Genomic DNA, 16,079 nt, shown 5'->3' on the forward strand with positions numbered 1-16,079 from the left:
CGAAAGGACTTGAAGAAAAAAAATGAATAAAGGTGATGGCCAACAACCGGAATTTAATCCCAACACCTCGATGGAATTTGAAAGCAGAGGCGACAATGATGTTCACGAATATCCGATTAATTTAAAGGCTTCTTCTTCGGAGCAACGTGAGTTGATGATCGGAAACACTCAAAGTTGTCATTCAACGGAGGGATTACCAAAAAACAATAATGCCGACACCAGCAAAAGAAAATTATCAGCCACTAATATGTTTCTTCCTAAGCAAGTACTCATCAACCAAGCAGAAAGAGTAAATAATCAAACAATTCAGAAATTTACCGACAACTCTGACAATACAACCCTATCAAACAAAGCTAAATCAAGTCTGCCAATTATGGAATACAGTCAATCTGTGATAGGAGCCATAGAAGAACATCAAGTTGTGATAGTGACAGGTAATACAGGATGTGGTAAAAGTACACAGGTCCCACAAATCATTTTCAAACATTATCTGGAGAATGGAGATGTTAGAAGATTAAAAAATGTAAAAATTATTTGTACACAACCTAGAAGAATTGCTGCTACGAGTTTGTCACGGCGAGTGAACTCAGAAATGAAGAAATACCTCGAAAAGAACCATTTAGATAAGCTTTTTCACCATCGTCAAATATCCGGTTATATCATTGGAGGAGAAAATAATATTGACAATGATACTCCCATAATATTTGCCACTGAAGGTTGTTTAACTCAAATAATTATGAATTTACAAACAGGCTCGAAAGGGATCTATGAAACCTTTCATAACCATTTTTCACATATCATTTTAGATGAAATCCATGAACGAAAGGTGGACACTGATTTATTACTTTACTTTGTTAGAGAAATTGTGAAAGTTAATCCTAATGTTCGAGTTATTATAATGAGTGCTACCATTTCTCATCAAAAGCTGTGCCAATATTTTGAGACAGTGTTACTGGACGTATACAACAACGTTGGAAAGAATGATGAAGAGAAAATTCCAGAATCCCCTACTAGTTTTACAGAATTTTTATCCTTCGAAACTCTACAAGTCAGCAGCAAAGTTCCAGTCATTCACATTCCCAGTGGATGCTATCCTGTTCAAGAATATTTCATTGAAGATGTAATTGACATGGTTTACTTGAATGCACATAATGCAGCCAAAAAGATCTCAAACTATAATTCTCTTTTAACAAAACCTTTGAAGCCAGGAATAACACTAGAGAGAAGAAAATTAGCGATATCACTCATTGCAAAGGTCCACTCTACTCATTTGATCAACGAAGCGATTCTAATCTTCTTGCCAGGAATGGTAGAGATTGAAGATTTCATGGATGATTTAGTCTCACCATATATTACCATGGATGAGTGTCCATATGATATCCATATTTTGCATTCTCTGGTAGCTGAACTGGAACAAGATGCAGCATTGTTACCTCCTAAACATGGAAAAAGAAAGATAATTTTGAGTACTAACATTGCGGAAAGTTCAATAACTGTTCCAGACGTCGTCATTGTGATAGATTTTTGTTTGTATAAGGGAAAATTTTGGAATGAATCATGGAATGCAGAAGGTACGTTGAAATTACTATTAGAATGCATCTTGTGAACACTTGTTTTTGAATCGTTTTAATGTTTAAAGTTATGGGAGTCAATTGGATTTCGATTCAAAGTGCAAAGCAGAGAGAAGGAAGAGCTGGAAGAGTCTCACCAGGAATTTGTAAGTAGTAGGCAATGAATAATCAATCATGTTAATATGCTTCATTTAGGTTATAGGATGATAACAAAAAGTGAATATGAATTGTTAGATGAGTCTGTAGTTCCTGAAATTCAACGCAAACCTCTTACAGGTGTTATTCTTCAAATTTTAATGTTTACGGGAGCGTATGAAAAATCTGAAACCGTTCACACAGAGAGAACGCGAAAAACCAAATATCAAACACCTTCTGAAGTTTTAGGCAAATGCTTAGATCCTCCAAAAATGGCATTGCTAGAAAATGCTTATACTGAATTAATTTCTTTGGGAGCCATAAGGCCCATTCATGATACAGTTGAAGTAGGAAGTGTTAATGACAAGCCAATTGTCGAGCAATATGAACTTCAAGAATCATATCTTGTTACAAAAATTGGCAGGTTCTTGTCTCTAATGCAAATTGAACTGAAGTTATCTTTTCTCATTCTCTTAGGATATTGTTTAGGAGTTTTACCTGAATGTATAATTACTGTGGCCGTTCTTTCTAGGTCTGTCCCTGTATTAGCTTTCTCTTATTTAAAAATTCTAACAGCAAAAGCATTATTCGCGTTTTCTAACCAATCTGAGAGTGATATTATTGCTGCAATTCATGCATTTAATAGATTTAAAGCAGTATCGCTTCTGAAAAAAGATGGTATTTTACGACAACGAGAATTTGTTGAAACCCTTCAAATAGAAATGATTTCTGGGAAATCTGTAATGGAAATTGATTCTCTCGTTGCTCAAATTTGTCACACTCTCTTTAAACATTATGGAATTTTCATTGAAAATCTCACTCCCAAATCTGCAACTTCGCACAAAAGAAACACCAAGAAAATTTCGTATTTACCTCAAAGTCTCAGTGAAGAAAAGATTATGATCATCAAAGCCTTAATTTCTAGTTTGTACTATGATCAAGCAGTTGTAGGAGAGCTAGAAAAAACACATACTAACATTCCTAAAGAAATCGTATGTTCCCTCAAGCTCCGAAAACAGAAGTTAGCTGTTGACAAAGATTCACAGAAAAATTGGAATGAAACACTTTCTGAGCTGTTGAGATTTTTTGATGGTGGAATTCTAAACTGCAAATCGTTAACAGTAAGCCCCAACAAAATTTCACTTTCGTACCCAATACCTCACTCCGATGAAGGTCTTTTGTTGCCCTATCCACCCAATTGCAGACAGGATCCACTATTTCCAGTAAAACTTTTAGCTAGAACAGTAAGAGGATCTGCTCAAGAAAAGGGTAAAGATGTTCAAATAACTCTTTCTCAAGCGAAGCAAAGTATAGTGTGCTTAAGAGATGATTCAGATGTGTATGGAGTTTTTAGAACATTTCCCAAGGATTTGATCAAATCACACGTTCTGAAATTTCTATCAGTGGAAGCCAAACCATATCAAAGAAAAGCAAATTTTTTACATCCTCAAATGAGCTCAACAGACAAAGTCATAATATCACGCGATTCTGTGGCATTTCCGTGGATGGATTTGCAGCACAAAAAAAAGATACTGATTCCCTCCAGTATTTCATTGAAGGAAATGGGAATTGTCATAGAAAAAAATACTATTCTTCCACCTATTCAAGGATTTTACGAAATGAGTTTATTACTATTTGTACCTTTGATTTACCCTCAAAAGTTTTATACATATGCTCCCAAAGTTGAAGATTTGGAGAACGCATTCGAAATTCGAGTTGGAAATTTCACACAAAACATGATGATCTCTGCTATATCGAATGAATTTTCCAGCCTTTCTGAAGATGACAAGACTCGCGCCATACTATTACAAGATTCTCACAATTCAAATGTGTTCCTCATTCCACACGAAAACCATTTACAATTTCAACTACAACATATTCGATCTGAAATTAACCAGAAAATTACAGAATTTTTCTCATGTGAAGAAACACACAATATTGATACATTTCATGCAACTTTTCAAACAAGTATTTTACAACTTTTGAGCTACTCACCAAATTTCATTATACACCAATGTGGTTATAATCACAAAATAGCTAAAATTTTGAATATTGAATCGACAACTGGAGAAAGTATCCAAGATAACGATGAAGAAAACACTATTTGTGGTACCACCATTTTAAGAATGTCTGAAATTGCTAAAATTTCAGACAAAACTTTAAAAATGATTGCCGATCGATGCATGGTCTCTCCGACAGATTCATCGATCGATATTATAAGAAGAGGACGATCTACTATTGAACTAAAATACGCATTACAACATCAATTTACACAGGCGAAGTATTTGCTCTTGAGAGAAATTAATAATGTTCATTCAGTGTTTGCACATCCCAAACAAGCGTTCGTTATGTTTGAAGCATCAAAATCGAAGGTTGCCAAATTATTATCTTCCAAAATTTTTTTCTGCAAATATGATGATTTTACAGGAAAAAACAGAGATTTTTTCACTATCAATGTCATTAACTTCACATCTAATCACCACACAAAGGTCATTACCATTGATGAACCAAAAGAGCATCAAAAAACCATGAAGATGCTTAAATCTGAACTTGTATCAGAAAAATTGACAAATGGAGGATTTTTAGTTGAACGGTTCGCAATAAGACATATATATTCTGCTTTCAAAACAGCTCAACCCTCCTTAGATCAGAACAAAAATTTTACCACCATTAATGCATATTTTGGAAAGCAAGTATTTTATTCATCGAGATTAGGTTCAATCAAAATTGGTCAATCTCAAAAAAGCTTGACTTTAAATGATTTCAGAAATATGAAAATTGGAAATGAGAATGACCTAAAAGCCATGTTTTTACCTTATGTTGATTACTGCAGTCACCCCAAGTGGAACCTAACGAAAGCATTTGTTGAATCTCTAACTGATGCTTCCAAGAAAGTTAGCTTCTTTTCAGATCCTCCATTGTTCCAGCCTCTACTCTCTCAAGTTAAACCTAAGTTGGGAAGTCAAGGTGAATTCATTTCAATGAGTATTGTTGACATTTTAACAAAATCTCGATACTGCTTGAGATTTACAATTAATCGAGAAATGGTATTCACAGAGAATGAAATTTACATGTACAAGTGCAAACTCGAGAAGGTTAAACCACCCGAAAACAAGTTACTCTATCTTTCTTGTGTTTCTCCCAATGTGGTTGAAAGTAATGACACAGAGGAATCAGTGAAAAACAAAAACTTGAACTCGGTAGATGTACGCTTTTCCAAAATTCTTCAAAATGTTGACGAGAGTGTTGATAGAACTTCATTAAGGCCAGAAATTTTACAATTTGCTGACAATATCTGGTACGACGACGACAATTATACATTATATTATTTATATGAGGACAAGGAAAGAAAAGCTTACTCAGCTATTGATCTTGTGGAGTTGAATTTAGCCTTTGGTAGCACCATTCCAGATGCCATGTCAAGCATTCGTCAACAAACACCTCTTTCGACGCTTTCTGTTGATTCTGCAAGCTACAACATTGAAGAACAGATGCACGAGACCTCAACCACATGTATTCTTACATTCCGACATGGAGTGGACATTCTCAATCCATTCAAGAGGTACAGCACAACAACGGTTCACGTCACTGATGAAAAGTTGAAACACTGTGATCTTTCAACAAGTAATTCCAATGTGAAACACTTCATGAAGAAAGTTCTATCTTGGAAACGTATCATTAATCGTGAAGAAGAGAGAAAATAATGTTATTTGAAGATAATACTCAAAACTTCCATGAATTGATTCAAAATTTATTTTCAAAACCCAATTCTCGTTCTGGAAAGAGACATGGGAGATGAAAATGTTGCTATTGAATTCACTGTTCGATGATAACCTTGCCACAACTTGAATGTTAATTTCCTAAAATATCCAGCACCATTTATGTTGTAGATGGTCTTGAGATCCATGGACATCGTTTTGTTTCAACCAGTTGATACAATTCATGTCCTTGGTAACAATTTCCAACTTTTGTTTCATGAATAAACCACTTTCATTCTTTGTCTTCCATGTTCTTTCTTAAAACAACACAATCAAAACAAGCTTCAATCCCCAAGTCAAACGCCCACTTGCATTGTATTTGCGCCCAAAACTCAACACTCGTGATGTCTTTCTTTGAGTCATTTTTTATCTTATGAACTTGGAGAAATGTCTCTTCCAAAAATGTTGTCATTAATCATGCACGAATAATTTACTTGCTCAAGGATTTAATTAAATTAAAGCTTGTTTGTGACAACTCTTATTCTTCGATCATTTCAATTTCCTCTTCATGTCTGTTCTTCATGACTCCCAATTTTCTAAGGGCCTCTTCATTGAGATAATTTGGACCGTGTGACGACGATGAGGAGGATTTGAGAGGTCGAGGCACAGAAAGTGAAGGTGCAGCAAGTAGCGAAGAACTTTCTGTGGTCCATTTTGGAAAGACTCTCTTGTATAAATTCATACAAATAGTATCCTTTGGAAGTACATTATCATCGAATAGGCAACGCATGTAACCATGAGTACCAATTGCTTCTTTGATGACACCATGTCTTCCATATTTGGTGTAGACTTCAACAGGCTTAAACCAACGAACATCTTCAGGGTTGAAGAACATGTAACGAGCCACAACTTGATTCTTATGTATCTTGTATGGGTGACCAGTGAGAATAATCTTCTTGATGATGCATCGATATGGATCCACACTGTGAACTGTACCATGTCCAACAAATTCCAAGTTTGGTTGTTCATGATTATTTCCACTAGTGGCTGTTTCAACAATGGTATTGCTATCTAGTAAGGTTAATTGAGGTCCTTTTTGGTTACGACGGAACATCAAAACTGGCGAAGGTTTAAATGTGACAGGAGCATAAACAGTAGCGATCAGGAATCGGTATGGAGCAAAGAATCTTTCGAATTTGTGTTTGTCATTTCTTGGGTTGTGTTCTGAATAAATAGGATTGCATTTAAAGGTTCTGAAACCAATTTGAATGATGAGTTCATCCTTTGATTTGATAGGATGCTCCTCAATTTCTGCTCCAGGAATTGGTTCTTCTTCATCGTCGTCTCCATCTTGTGGATGATATTCAATCATTTTGGTAATGTTATCGGAAGGATCATAGTCAGCAGCTTGTTTTATCACCACTGATTCATTGGTTCTCTTGACAAGTAAATGAACCACACTGGTCTTTTGCTCGTGTTTCAATAAACCAAACACAATAAGTGGCTCCTTCTTTTGTTTGATCACCTCTATCATACTCATTGGAACATTAGCAATGTGAAGAGTAATATAATTTTCCCACAAGTTGTAGTCGTTGTCTGGATCAAATCCTTCGAGAGCAACCTTTTGTGACACAATAAAGTTCTTGAAACGGAAAATTCTAGAGTAATCCAATGGCAAATTTTCCTCAGGATCCCATGGTGAAGATCTGAAAGATTTTAAGCCTCTGTACTTTTGGAAACGAACACGAGCAGGAACGTCCAAAGGTGTTTCAACTTCATCAGGATAATCCATTTCGTTCTTCATTTCCTTTCTTGCCTTAATAGCACGAAGCATTTCATTAATTCTTTCCTCTTCTGTCATATCTTCGTCCATTTGATCCAAATTAAAGACCTTGTCAATGTGTGTTTGTGCTTCAGAGGCAATGTCAAAATTAAATTCCACACGCTTTTCTTCTTCTATGTCCTTAACGGCACGGTTGGCTTCATCGATCATATCATCATCGACATCTTCGACTGATTCACCATCCTCTTTGGCATCTTCCAAAGAATCCATAATCCAAGCAGCCTCCAAAGCGTTCATACCCTTAGGAACCACCTTCTTATGATAAACATATCCTGATTGTTTTTCCATGATTTGATTGTGCAATTCCATTTCATAGTCCTCTTTTGTTGGAAGAGTTTGTTCTCCATCCATCAAATCAGGATCCAGAGCAGTTTGAAGTGATTCTTGAGTAGCATCAGGAAGTAACTCCTTTGGTTCATGGTTCATGTTTTTATCGGGAGTTTGCGATGATTTCTTGTCATCTTCCATTGCATTTTCATTTTGAGGCTTGGATTTTTTGGTGAGAGCATGTGAATTCTCTTTTTCTAATAAAATCTTGTCCAATTGATAAGTACCATAATTTACAATATGGAAAAGTTGATTTGGACTTGCTGATTTACCTCTCAAATACCCACGGACAATCAATGTTCCATTTGTACTGTTGTTATTATCGTCAAGAACTTCGGAAAATTCTCTATCTTGAGAATTCTTCACAAATTCATAATTTTCAACAAGCATGTAAGGATGATTTTCTCTCCAGTGAATTGTTTTTGGTGTCAACGTATTCACTCTCAATAAAATTTGCTTCATGTCATTCTTTGACTGTTCTAGCGAGGTTGTATTGTCATCCATCATTGAGGCCTCTGTTGAATTACTATTGTTATAGATAAAAACCTTTTCAAAATCAGGAATTTCATCTTTCAGTATTCTGTTTACGGTATTTTTGAAGTCGTTTTGTTTCTTGTTAGGAATTTGATTTAGACCTTGCAAAATGACAAGACTTGAAGGTAAACCTTGTGCTCTCAATAAGGATAAATTATAACGTGCTGTGGCGTGGAGTTGAGTCTCTTCAACACTTTGTGAAGGAAGCACAAATATCATAATGTCTGCCACTTTGGCTGCATCCAAAACAGACCTCATGTTATTTTGGTTGACACAGAAGAGAGTGAGTGTCTTTTGTTGAAATTCCTTTTGAAGTCGAACAGTGTAAACCTGATGCAAGTCAAGTTCGTTCAATTTGAGTTTTCCACTCTCATATTCTTCAGACCTTCCAATAATATCACAAAAGACGCTCTGTACATCCTCTAAAGATTGTCGAATCGGGACAATACAAAGGTGCAGTGAGAGTGATCATGTTGAACAAGTAGAAGAAAATCATTCCGGTGGTGTGAATGTCATTCAAAATATATCATCATAAGTATTTCATCATTTTGAACACTCGGAGATATGAACACCTACCTTGTCCTGTCGTTGAACCACTCAAAGACATGATAGCAACAATTCTCGGAGGATTTCCAGTCTTTCCCAATCTCTGTCTATATAATATTTGTTGCTTCTTGTTGTCCCTCAATTGTTTTGCTCGGAGTTTTCTTTGAGACTTTCCTTGTTGATGAGTGTGTTTGGTTTGAGAGGCTTTCAACCCTCCATCTACCGAACTACCACCAGCATTGTTGGACACTCTACCCTTGTTTTCCTTCTTTAATTGTCTTTTACTGGCGTGTCGGTTTTTGTGCTTCTTGTTTTCTTGATGAAATTCGGAGGAAGAACGATGATGAGTGCTCATTTTTTTTGAAGTCGATTTGCTTTAAGAACACTTGAAACTGAACAACAGTAGCAATGATAATAATGATATAGGCTATGAGAGGGTGGTACCACAGTATCAAACAATTCAGCATTCACACCTCTCCTTAATTCATGGAAAATCGATGAGGATGTTCCCTTTTTATTTGTTCCTTACTTGAAAAATAGTACTCTATTTTTACTGTGATCACATAAAAGTAATTCACCTGTGAACTCATTAACACACACTCCGTATGTTTGATCAATGACAAGGTTCTTGGGGGTAAATTTTTTCACCAAAGTACCATCAAGTGTGAAAATCGATAAGGTATTTCTGTCATCAGCCACAATCAAATGATTTGCAATTCGATCAAATACCAGAGCGTACGGAGCTTCAAGCTCGTGGAAATGACACTCATTCTTTTGCTCAAGGCGTTTCCATCTTGTTTCATTTCGTGATAAAATCACAATTCCTTCCTCTTCAGATGTTGAAACAATTAAATAATCACCCCTCGTTGAAAAATCAATACCATATGGGGAACATTTAAGTGAAATAGTATCGAGTAATGATCCAGTTGATGAATCCAACACCTCTATCATATTATTCATGGAACAACAAGCGTAGATTTGACCATTACGGGCTGTGACTCCTTGTGGGCATTGAATGAATTCATATTTCCAAATGTGCTTGATTGATTTTGCATCTATTACATCTGGAAGAAGTGGGTTCATTAATGCATTCAAATCATATTTTGTCAAAGATTTAGTTTCATCACACACAAAAATCAATGCATCTTTTTTTCCATCATAATTTTCCTCAACGCATAGATAGGAAGGGTTTTTATCCGTCATGAGCTGTTTTTTGAACTTTTTTGTTTCTAAATCAACAATAGTTATTCCATAAGGACTTGCATAACAACTGATGACAATACATGAATGAGTATACGAAATTTTTATATCAGTAGGATACGTAAGTATAACATCGCTATTAAATGTTAAAGTTTTTTCATCATTGGTTAGTCCATCAAGATCTCCCATTGCATAAACTAATTCAAAATTCATTGAAAATCCTCGTGTCCGAAGTGATCGTTTTTTTCTCAAATTATATTGCAATAATTTCAATAAATTCAATTCGTCGTGATGATCAACAAGTTCTTCATTGTCAAATGGACTTGGAAGATTCAAATCCACGAGCAGAACTTTCATTTTTTTAAATAGTAGTAATAAGGTAACCCTTGATTTTTTCTTGTTGGTTATAACACTCGACTTTCACTGGTTGGTGATAAATTGGTGATAATGTAGGTTTGGAATATATTTAATTTAGCAAATGCTGAGGGATGATAGGATGGTCACACTTAGATAAAATCATTGTCAGATGTTGGAAGCATTCAGAAGAGAGAACCAATTTTCCTTCTGAATGAGAGAATGTGTTTCACATTCTGTTCTTAGGGCGCACAGTGGTATTAAGACATTAATGTGTGTTGAGGAGATTGGATCCTTGTCACTCGCATGAGGGATTTATAAATTCTAAAAAAAACAAAAAATGAATTTATATATATATGATCATGTGAGGCTGATTTTGCTTGATTTTGAAAATGAAACTTTAAATTTGAAATCATCATTACAACCCACAAAAAAGCCATGGGCCCAACATTTAACGATTAATAATGATGAATCAACCACTTCCGATCAAGTATGCCGCTTGAAAGAATTATTTTCAAAATTAAAAGCAAAGATGATGCGGAAATTAGGTCGTCGTGCAAAACCCTTTCAAATGAAATTTGAATTAGTACATACTTTTGGACAATTGGGAGTGCAGGGAAATGACGATGAAACACTTTCATTACCGATAGATGTGAAAGTTTCTTATACACATTCCTGTATTTTGGTCAGTGGTTTTCGGAGAATACAAGTATTTGATTTGCACACAAAACAGTTTAAATCATCAATATCTTTCTCTTCAGAGGTTCATAATTTGGTTCCAAATTTTTTATGTGTGGAGGAGCTTTATGAAGAAGAAAGAGATGCATTGCTGTTAAGTGGGACTCACCTAATTTATAAATATGATTTGGAATTTTTATTACAAACTGTTGCAACAGTTGACATGAATGCAGATACATGTCTTTGGAAATCTGACATGGTTGTAAGCCCACAAGGAATAGCAATAGAGAAACAGTTACAACAAGCATTTATCAGTGACGCTCATTGGGCGTATATTGTTGTTCTAGACTTAAAAACTGGAGAGTTAATTAATTTCATAGAACTATGTATGTTTCCGTATGGAGTTGCTGTTACGACAAGTATTGAGATGAGCGGAACACTTTACGTGATTTCTGCAGGAACGAATGCAGATAACTGTATTGAAATAATGAAGAGAAATAACGATGGTTTTTACACAAAAAAGGCACAATTTTGCGACTATGGACAAGAGATAGGGAATCTTTGGTTACCCAATGGGCTGGTATTTGATCACAAAGCAAAGAACCTCATTGTAAGCGATAAAGAACAACAATTAATTCAAATATTTACGTTGGAAGGAAATTTTGTAATTTCTTTTAAGGACGAAATCAATTTAAAAAGACCTGTTGGGATGTGCTTGAATGAGCTTACCGGAGAGTTGTTGATTTGCAATTTTGCAGATCACACCGTCAAAGTTTATAGATGATTCAAATAAGAGTCATTCAAATTATATAATGGCCTGTTTATTTTATCTGTACATCTAGTTTTTAGAAATTTTAATAATATTGCTAATGGCACTGTACCACATTTCTCGTTCCTCTGCAGTGGTGCAAGAGAGATAATATGGTTTTGCTGGAATTTCCACTTTAAATACAAATCTCTTCTTTCCACTCTTTTCTGGAGACATTTCAATGGTGGCTGTTTTGAGATCAATCGATCCTACTGGCTTTGTCTCAACATCATCCACATAATAAAATAAAAAGCTTCCATCCAGTCTGAAATATCTTCGTTTGTAAAGATTAAGTTTGGGAGATCGTTTTTCAAGATATCCCTGTACTTCATTCAAGTTACTTGTAGAAGAGCTCAATTTCTTATATCGAGGTGATTTGGCATCGTATTCTTCTTCCTCTGTACTGACTATGGAAGTTTTTGAATTTTCACGAGAAATTGGTGTACCTCTCAAGTCATTATTGTTACCTCTTGGTGAATTGGATCCCAATGGATTCATCAAGCTGAGTTGCTGTTGTAAGGCGCTTATTTGTTGCGACTGTGTCTTGCTGATGGTCACAGAGAGACGTTTAGCAAGCAATTCTTTTTGTCGAGAAGATGCTGTTAAAATAGTGTTCAACTTTTTAGGTTGTGTCACAGAGTCGTCATTCTTCTTTGAGAATGTATCCATTTTCACACCTGTATACTTCTTGAGGAATTTAATTTCACGCTCCAGAGTTTCGTTTCTTTCCTTTTCTTGCAATAATAAAAGTGCGTGCTGTTCTTGAGCTTGTTGCAATGCAACAACTGTTTTCTTTCGATTGACCTTTGCTTTCTTCAACTTGTAAGTCAATTCTCCATTTTCCTTCTCCATTCTTGAAATTTCATCTTTGAGTGTGAGAATTTCAGTATCTTTGGCAGTAACCACTTCAACTTTGAGTTTTTCAAGTTCATCGGAAAGAAGTTTTTCTTTTTCGTTGGATTTAACCTTCAACTCTTCTAATTCCTTTTCAAGTGTGACCACTCTTTGTTTGGCATACTTCTCACCTTCTTGCCATTTCATTCTGGAAATTTCCATTTCAGTGTTCTTCTTTCTGGCAGTGTTGAGTTTGTTGGTGAGATCTGTGATGTTCAATTTCAATTTTTGAATAGTGGCTTTATCTTGTTGTGAAGTCTCTTCATAAGAGGACATGGTTGCTAAAAGTTGTTTTTGAGCTGTCTCCTTGTATTGATTGACAATGTTTTTCAGTTCGTCTAATTTGACATCCAAACTCTTGAGAATACTTTCTGATGACTTTTCACGAGTTTTGATATTTTCTCGTTTTGATGCATTCAATTGTTCCATCAAGATTCTGTTCTTGTTTTTGAGTTTTTCAATGAGAGTGTTCGAAGGATCGTCCAATGGAATGGTTTTCGATTCAGTCGCAATTTTCTCTTCTTCCAATTCAATATTTTTCTTTTCCAATTCATCGACCTTATCAAGAAGCTCATAATACATTTGTTTCATTTCATCGTATTGAGTTCTTGCAACAGAGAGAGCCTCCAAATTGGTTTCTTCCTTTTTTTGTGTGAATACTGGAGACTCAGAACTAGAGCTCGAAAGTTGAGTTTGAAGTTTTTGAATGGTCTTTTTCAAATCTTCAACTTCTGCAATTTTGTCACCCATTTCTTCTCTTTTGGATTCTTCTTCAATTAATTGTTGTTTTAGTGTTTGAATTTCTTGATGAGATTGTGCTAGAATTTCTTGGAATTTTTCCTTCTCTTTTTGAAGTGAATCTTTCAACAGAGAAACCTCTTTGAGTTGCTTGGTCGTTTCATTGAGTGCATTTTCCAGTTGAACAAGTTGTTTTCTTGCTTGACTATTCTTTTCATCCTCTTTGGACAATTGTGCTTTGAGAGTTTCAACTTGAATTTTGAGAGCTGAGACATCGTCTTGAAGTGAATTTCGTTCTGCAAGTAACTTTTTGTACTGTTCTGTCTCTTCGAGAACAATGGATTCACGAGGTGTGGAAGGAGTTTCAGGTGCTTGGTTAGGTGAAGTTGTTGTGGAAGGTTGATTCTCTTCATTCTTACTTTGTTCCAATGCTTTCTTACGTTCCTCGTCATCGATTCGAATCAAATTGGGAGACACTTCACTCGATAATTCATAAAGTTTTGAAGCCAATTTTAAACTTGGAATGGTGTACTTGGTAATTACGGAGCTAATGGCTGAGGGTGACAAGGTAATGAATGCATAACAAATGGAATTCACAAAAATACGTGAAAAGAGCAAACAACGAAGCGTTGTTGCAAAGTAATCAAAATCATCTGTTTCAGCATGAATGGCTTCCACCATTTGTCGTAATGTGTAACATCCATCTTTGTGGATTTTTCGGTGTTCATCAGAGGGTGACTCCGAATCAAAGTCAATGATTGTGACACGAGATTCTTTTGTGATCTTGGTTGCTGGATCACTTTGCAAGACCTTAATTTCGATAAAGACCGTTGAGGGCTCTGGTGTTGTGTAATGATCAAGAAGAAGAGCATTCAATTGGGTATTGCGATACGAATCAAGGAGTGATGAGATTAGTGATGAATCATGAACATGATGCATTTCGATGAGATGTCAGTGTTCGGAATTGTCAATTACCATATTTGTGGGTGATGGCCATATCCATGAAACCATCAACGGCAAGACATTGGTTCCAGTATCAACATATAATCAACCACTAGAAACACACACAACTCTCGACTTACCTCTCGCGGCTTTTTCGAGTGCCTTATTCACAATTTGGAAAAATTCATTCTCACTCGTGACAAATTCTTCATGAAGACCTGTCACTTCTACTGTATTCGTTTCATCATTGACCAAAACTTCCAAATGTGAAGATCTTTTTTCATTTTCTCCAATCAATAAATCGGTCATGATGGTGTCACCATTTTCATTTCCGTGTGTTTCAAATGCTGTCAATGAAACTGAAAATTCAATTTCAGGAGGTGATTTGTGAACAATGTAATCAAATAAAGCTCTTGTTAAACGGACTGCAAATCCAGCATGATGATTGGCAGCCACCACTGACTTTCCAAATAAGGTAAATGATTTTCCTGTATCCTGAGCTCCATACGAAAAGATTGTGCAATTAAATCCATCAAGCACTCGCTGTAGAACCTCATGTCCATAAGTCGAGCTGAAAGTTTCTTCTTGTGTGGCAGTTGACTTGAGAAATTTGTCAAATGAAAACTCTAATGGTTCAGAAAGACCATTCTATTTATGTATCCAAACCACAAATGATGTTTCAAATTTAGTGAGACGCACATCCATGATCATGGTGGTACCCACAACACATTGTGACAAGGTGTCCATCGGACACAATGAGTATGAACGTGCCATTGTTGTTGTTGTTGTTGTTGACATTCGCAATTGATTGTTCAATCACCGATGATTCCATGATTGATGGATGGATCACAAATTGTTCATCATCAAGACATTCCACACGGTTGTGTCATTAACCATAACAACGAAAGAACGAATTGTTATTGATCCGAATGTCAAGTCCAAAAATCAACAAAATTTCCGTTGTCGTGAATGTGTTTGAAACATTAAAATCCGAATTCAACCAACCTTGATGAGAAAGTTTTTTCCATTCTATTCGAATGATCAAATGATGAGTATGATGAATGAACAATTGTCACGGAATATGTTTGTTGTTGTGATTCATAGAGAGAGATGGTGAGTGTGTTTGTGAATTTTCAAATACTTTTCGACCTACCTTATGAAACGCAACACTTGTTTTTGGTTTATCTTCTCCATTCCTACATTCTTCATCGGTTTTAAGAAAGGGTCTGAATCGAGGGCAGACTCTCATTTGCATATGTTCTTTGGAAGGAGGCAAGAAAGATTGAGACATTTTTTTGTGCAAGGCGCCTTTCGCTTTTGAAAAATGAAAAGTGACAGCGAGAGAGACAGTTCACAACAATATTTTTTAACGAGTTGCCTGCTGAAGGTGTCGATTGCCTCAAATGGAACCCATTCCAGTTGTTGTGGTTGCTGTTGGGTTTGTGATCAATTCTTCCAGTGCAAGAGGTGAAAGGAGAGTCCAAATGCGCGAACGTCACAACAAAATATTTCACATGAAGGGTTCTTCAACATTTTCAAGAACTTGCAGAAAAATATAATACAATAATGATGACGGAATGAGGAAATGTTCGGATCTTCGTTTTTGTCTTTTCGCGTGATTGAATTTATTCAAAAATTAATGAAATTTCAAAAGTCAGATTTGTGCATTTGCGTGTTAAGGTTGTGAAGAAACTCTTCGTCGATGAACGTAATGGGAATTTGTTCGAGGAATTAAATCCCTTAAAGGATGGACTAAAGAAGGAATTCAAAAGAGTTAAAGATTTTCAACCACATGGGTTGTCAAAGAGATG

At 35.7% G+C, this 16,079-nt stretch overlaps 5 protein-coding genes across 5 annotated transcripts; 2 read left to right on the plus strand and 3 right to left on the minus strand.

The window, feature by feature from the left end:
- Positions 1-22: 22 nt before the first annotated feature.
- Positions 23-5,410, plus strand: FDP41_010261 (uncharacterized protein; the record flags this gene model as incomplete). Its single annotated transcript, XM_044700540.1, has 3 exons — positions 23-1,571; positions 1,640-1,717; positions 1,767-5,410. The coding sequence occupies 3 exons, from the start codon at positions 23-25 to the stop codon at positions 5,408-5,410; spliced, it is 5,271 nt and encodes a 1,756-aa protein (XP_044567909.1).
- A 532-nt stretch (positions 5,411-5,942) lies between these two features.
- FDP41_010262 (uncharacterized protein) lies at positions 5,943-9,009 on the minus strand (the record flags this gene model as incomplete). Its single annotated transcript, XM_044700541.1, has 2 exons — positions 5,943-8,530; positions 8,685-9,009. 2 exons carry the CDS (start codon positions 9,007-9,009, stop codon positions 5,943-5,945), a joined length of 2,913 nt encoding a protein of 970 aa, XP_044567910.1.
- A 170-nt stretch (positions 9,010-9,179) lies between these two features.
- On the minus strand, positions 9,180-10,211 carry FDP41_010263 (uncharacterized protein; the record flags this gene model as incomplete). Its single annotated transcript, XM_044700542.1, has 1 exon — positions 9,180-10,211. One exon carries the CDS (start codon positions 10,209-10,211, stop codon positions 9,180-9,182), a length of 1,032 nt encoding a protein of 343 aa, XP_044567911.1.
- Positions 10,212-10,548: 337 nt separating this feature from the next.
- Positions 10,549-11,670, plus strand: FDP41_010264 (uncharacterized protein; the record flags this gene model as incomplete). Its single annotated transcript, XM_044700543.1, has 1 exon — positions 10,549-11,670. One exon carries the CDS (start codon positions 10,549-10,551, stop codon positions 11,668-11,670), a length of 1,122 nt encoding a protein of 373 aa, XP_044567912.1.
- A 54-nt stretch (positions 11,671-11,724) lies between these two features.
- FDP41_010265 (uncharacterized protein) lies at positions 11,725-15,559 on the minus strand (the record flags this gene model as incomplete). The annotated part of the gene is made up of 4 exons (XM_044700544.1): positions 11,725-14,165; positions 14,409-14,916; positions 15,274-15,297; positions 15,422-15,559. The coding sequence occupies 4 exons, from the start codon at positions 15,557-15,559 to the stop codon at positions 11,725-11,727; spliced, it is 3,111 nt and encodes a 1,036-aa protein (XP_044567913.1).
- Between the last annotated feature and the right edge of the window lie 520 nt (positions 15,560-16,079).

Source organism: Naegleria fowleri, assembly GCF_008403515.1.
Source record: "Naegleria fowleri strain ATCC 30894 chromosome Unknown tig6, whole genome shotgun sequence".
NCBI classification, from domain to species: domain Eukaryota; phylum Heterolobosea; class Eutetramitea; order Acrasida; family Naegleriidae; genus Naegleria; species Naegleria fowleri.